This window comes from Condylura cristata, unplaced genomic scaffold (assembly GCF_000260355.1).
Source record: "Condylura cristata isolate star-nosed mole 26May11 unplaced genomic scaffold, ConCri1.0 scaffold00018, whole genome shotgun sequence".
NCBI lineage: Eukaryota > Metazoa > Chordata > Mammalia > Eulipotyphla > Talpidae > Condylura > Condylura cristata.
In genome coordinates, this window is record NW_004567119.1 from 38,852,738 (window position 1) to 38,857,364 (window position 4,627).

At 52.3% G+C, this 4,627-nt stretch overlaps 1 protein-coding gene across 1 annotated transcript; it reads left to right on the forward strand.

Moving 5' to 3' along the window:
- The first annotated feature begins 3,086 nt into the window (after positions 1 to 3,086).
- Positions 3,087 to 3,896, forward strand: LOC101636367 (alpha-1,3-mannosyl-glycoprotein 4-beta-N-acetylglucosaminyltransferase-like protein MGAT4E). The gene has a single exon (XM_004685264.1). The coding sequence runs from the start codon at positions 3,087 to 3,089 to the stop codon at positions 3,894 to 3,896; it is 810 nt and encodes a 269-aa protein (XP_004685321.1).
- The last annotated feature ends 731 nt before the right edge of the window (positions 3,897 to 4,627 follow it).

Consider the following 4,627-nt stretch of genomic DNA (forward strand, 5'->3'; position numbering starts at 1 on the left):
CTGCTCCCCTCAGCAGTGTACTTCATCAGTCTGCCTGTTCTGCTCCCCACTCTGTCTCTGGTGAAGCCTCTCGCTGCCCCTGCACTCTGGCCTGTATGTACCCCAGTTCTGTATGCATAAATAAATAAATCTTAAAAAAGAAAGTTAACAGAACCACATGGTAATAATCAAGGAAATAAATCAGAAAATCTTTAATAAAAAACTAAGAAAGGCACCCCATTGCGTAATTAGCAACAATTCAGCTATTTTAATAAACAGTTTGATGTTGATCCAAAACAGGGGTGCATGGGGACCATGTGCTTTCCAGGCAAAGAGGCCACATCACCAACACCCCCAGCCGACCCTCACTATTTTGAGAAGGGGCAACTTTGGGAAAGTGCATTTCCAAACAAACCTGCCACGAGAAGACAGCAAGGCCACAGGACAGGGGAGCTTCCTCCCTCGGGCTGGGAATAAGGTTCCCAGCTCAGATAATACAGAAGGCCTGGGGGTGAGTTCAGGTGATGGTGGTGAAGTCTAGAAAATGGGGCACTGTGGGGGAAGGCTCCTGGGGACACAGAGGGTGGTCCCAGGCGGGACTGGATGTAGGGTCCCAGCGGCACCTGTTACCACTTTGTTCCAGGAGCCACATCCAACCCCGCGACCATGTGGTGTTCCTTCAGGCGCTGCTTCTTCGCTTTCGTGGGCATCAGCTTCCTGTGGCTCTTCATCACTATGAAAGCTCCTGGGGAAACTGAGGACGAACAAAAGGACATCACTATCCGAGGACAAGTAGCAGCTCTCCCCCTCCATGTGGGAATTGGGGGTGCGGGGTGGGAACAGCATAGACATTAGATACTTAAGTGCGCCTACACGTTTTCTCCTGAGAGCACGGGCCGCTGAGGCAAGGGCCTGCACCCTTTGGCCCCTGAAGAAGCTGCATTTGGAAAGCAGGTGTTAAACGAAGGGGGTGGAAAGGCTGCCCCACCCCTGGCCCTTTGGTCAATGGTCAGGCATCCGGGGGTGGGCTTGGTTCCCTCTGGGGAAACTGAGCCCCTCTACCTCCTCTCTGGAAAAGCTAATGGAATGTCCACAGGAACTCAGCCTGTCTTTTTGTGAAATGAGCCTCATGTTTTGCCTTTGCTGTTGCTCCAGGAGGACAGTTACAACAGAAGGAAGAATCCGTGGCCCATAGAAAACTGGGAGGATATTACCTTCAAATATATGAAGAAACCCCACCAGAGAAGAAAGAGTGAGTTCCAGGGAGGGGAGCAGGGATTAGGAACAGCAAGAGAATTAAGGTAGGTAGGAGGTAGGGAGGGAGGGAGAGGTGAGGGTGGGAGGAAAGGGAAAATGGAGGGAGGGAAGGAGGAAGAGAAAGGAGGAAAAGAGAAGCCAGTACTGTCCCCAGGAAAGTTTGATTGTGGAAGACTAGGCTCTCCCCACCATGACATTTATATAAGGAAGGACTGATGAGGTTAACTATAGGAAGGCAGGCCACTGGATTAGGACATTTGGATTGAGGGAGGCCAGCCCCTTCAGTTTAGCAGATCTGGATTGCTCAAGGGCCAACAGTCTGTGGCAGAAGTGGGACAAGCAGCGTGGTGTCTGACTTCCAGCAGAAGTGCTTTTGAGACATCTTCAAAGGAGAGCTTCGAGATGAACTGGGTAAAAACCAACACCAGTTGCATTGGCTGTACAGTAACTATCACTTGTCCAGCACCTAAACCCCATGCCACAGAATTTTGCCACAACAACATTCACAAGGAGGGCCCTCCCTGGTTGTGCAACGGGTTAAAGCGCAGCACTATGAAGCTCTCCGCAGCCACTGCAGCACGAGTTCAATCCCTGGCCAGGGAGGGGACCCACAGGGTGCAGCAGACCTCTCCTGACCTGCCTGCTGCTCCCCTAACAGTGTATTTCAGCCCATCTGCCTGTTCTGCTCCCCACTGTCTCTAAGGAATTCTCTCACCCCCAGCACCTTTGGCCTGTCCCCAGTTCGTTTGTGCATAAATAAATCTTTTCAATAAGTTCAGAGAGATTCACAGGGAGTTGGCTTCTGAGGTCAGTGCTTCTGCAAATGCTCTTGCTGAGCCTTCTAATCACCTGGTGGTGGCATTAAGATGCCCAGATGCACTTGAGGAAGAGACTCAGATTCTTCAATTCTAAAAAGCTTCCAGAGGCTGAGGTTGCGAGCTAAGGACCAGCCTGCAGTAGCAAGGATCCAGTCACTCCCATGCCCATTGGGGGAATTGTTGCTATCCCACTGAGGGGCGTGTTGATGCTGCATTCGCCAGAACATAGCAGAGTCAGAGTCACAATAACGGAGCTGCAAGAAGTTGAAACAGGAGTCTGGAGTCTGGAGTCTGTTTACTAGGACCAGCTATGTGTCTATATAAGGTCTGATATCCCTTGTAGGTGAGGGGAGTGTGTGTGGGGGGGGACAGGAAATGTACCTGACCTGGAAGTGGGGTGCATGTTTGGACTGGGCCTGGGGCTTCTTGCAGTTTCTGCTAAAGACAATGTTGGGGGCTGCAGCTGTTTGCAGGACAGAGTGCACTGTGCTCTGCTGGCTGGTTTGTTAGCCTTACTGGGGAGTGTGCTCACCCATGCACAACGCCAGCCAGGACGGACAGATACACTTAAGGTCCTGTGGAGTTAGCCCCAGAGAATGAATGGGAAGCAGAGAGGGAAGCAAGGCAGGAGAGACTTCAGCACATGTCCTGGGCCTCTGACCACCCTCAAATCCAGCGTACCCTCATGCTGTCCCTGTGTTGTCTCCCTTAGCCTGGCTGACTGTGGGGATCTCTGTGATGGCGCCATCAAATGAAAGTAGCCTCTTGTCCACACTGGTCTCTGTGTTCCGAGCCTCCTCAAAGGCTGAGCAGAAACGCCTCACCGTGCTGGTCCACCTGGCAGACTCTGACCTCTCCTGGCTCAGAGAAACCGTGGTCCACATTTCAAAATTCTTTGGCCCACAGATCTTGGCAGGGCAGTTGTTGCTAATTCACGCTCCGTCTGATGCCTACCCCAACGTGGACGATGACGGGGACCGGGCTTACCGCAGAAAGTTCTACTCCAAGCAGAACATAGACTACGCCTTCCTCATGAGCTTTGCCAGCCAGCTCTCTGACTACTTCCTGTTACTAGATGACAGTGTCTTTTGCGCCCCCAACTTCATCAGTCACATTCAACGGGAGGTGAACACCCTCATGTCTGAGTCATGGGTGCTCCTGGAGTTCTCCAACATGGGCTTCCTTGGCAAACTCTTCCACAGCAGGCACCTCCCGCTCCTGGCCCACTTCCTCCTCCTCTTCTACAGGGAGAAGCCTCTGGGCCAGCTGATCCCTCACTTCCGTACCCTGCTGGCCCAGAAGGATGTGATCCTAAGCAGGCCTTTCCTCTTCTATCACCGCATCTCCTACTCTGTCCTCAATGACAACCAGAAGGCCCCAGCATTTCAGAGACACCCCCAGGCCCCCGACAACCCACCGGGGACCGTCTTCACCGACATGAAGGTCTTTGAAGCCCACGCCCCCTGGCAGGCTTACACTCTGGATGAGTCTTTCTTCTGGACCTACAATGTCAGCGGGGGGAGCCATCTAACCGTCATTTTGAACCACCCAGCGAACTTGAGGAGGGTGCAGGTGTTGACGGGGTCCATCATGGACGGGAAGCACACCCTGCAGTGGGGACAGGTAGAGCTGGGCTACGACCCGGAGGACGAGCCTCAGCGCTGTGGCAGCTTCGCCTTGCTGGGCCCTCTCCTGCAGGGGCAGATGGACCAGGAGATAGTTATGAAGAGTATGGGGTACAATGTGAGCTGTGTGAGGCTGGTGGCGAAAGCCAGTCAGCTTGGCGGGCTCATGATCAGGCACATTCACCTCTGGCAGGAAAACGCGAAAGGCTTGAGTTGAAGATACACCGGTGAGAGGCTGGAACAGTAAAACCTTGATCTGTCGTGCCTGCATGAAAGCAAGATGCTTCTTTGATCACATCCTGCTTTGGCCCTATCCAATTTGCTGGGCTTTGGGGATCAAGGGGTGCAGAGGCCCAGGGTGCATTTGTGGCTCAGCAAAGGCAGGCCCGGGCACAGCACGGACACTGCCCGTGGCAATACTTTCTGTAGCTCGCTCAGAGCTCTGGGAAGTGGGACTTACCCGAGAGATAGAGGGCGAGTAGAAATGTTGCTGTAAAGTGATGTTTCAGAAGGGTTGTTAGGAAGGAGGCCTTCTGGTGACTGAGTTAAACTGTGGCTTTCAGGCAGACTGAAGGGTTCAAAGCTCAGCTTTCCTTTACTGGTTGAATGACTTCAGGGGCTTTCTTTCACCTCTAGATCTTGATCTCTTCATCAGGTAAAGTGGCGGTCTTCTTGGAAGGGCCCACTGAGAAATCAGAGGTGAGAAGTATGTTGAACATCTCCGGTTTGCTATTTAGTAAGCACTGAATATATATATTAGTCTTTCAGCGTTACTAAAAGAGGCAAGGAGAGATGCCACAGTTCCCAGCAGGGCCGGCGCCTGGCGCCCACATCTGCTCCTGTTTCTTTTCTTTTATTATTATTTTTTAGATTCATTTATTTATGCATACAAGAACTGGGGTACAAGCCAGAGATGCAGGGGGTGACAGGATTCACCAGAGACAGAGC

Excerpts from the sequence above, each read along its gene's own strand:
- LOC101636367 (XM_004685264.1), top strand. The coding sequence starts at position 3,087 with ATGAGCTTTGCCAGCCAGCTCTCTGACTACTTCCTGTTACTAGATGAC.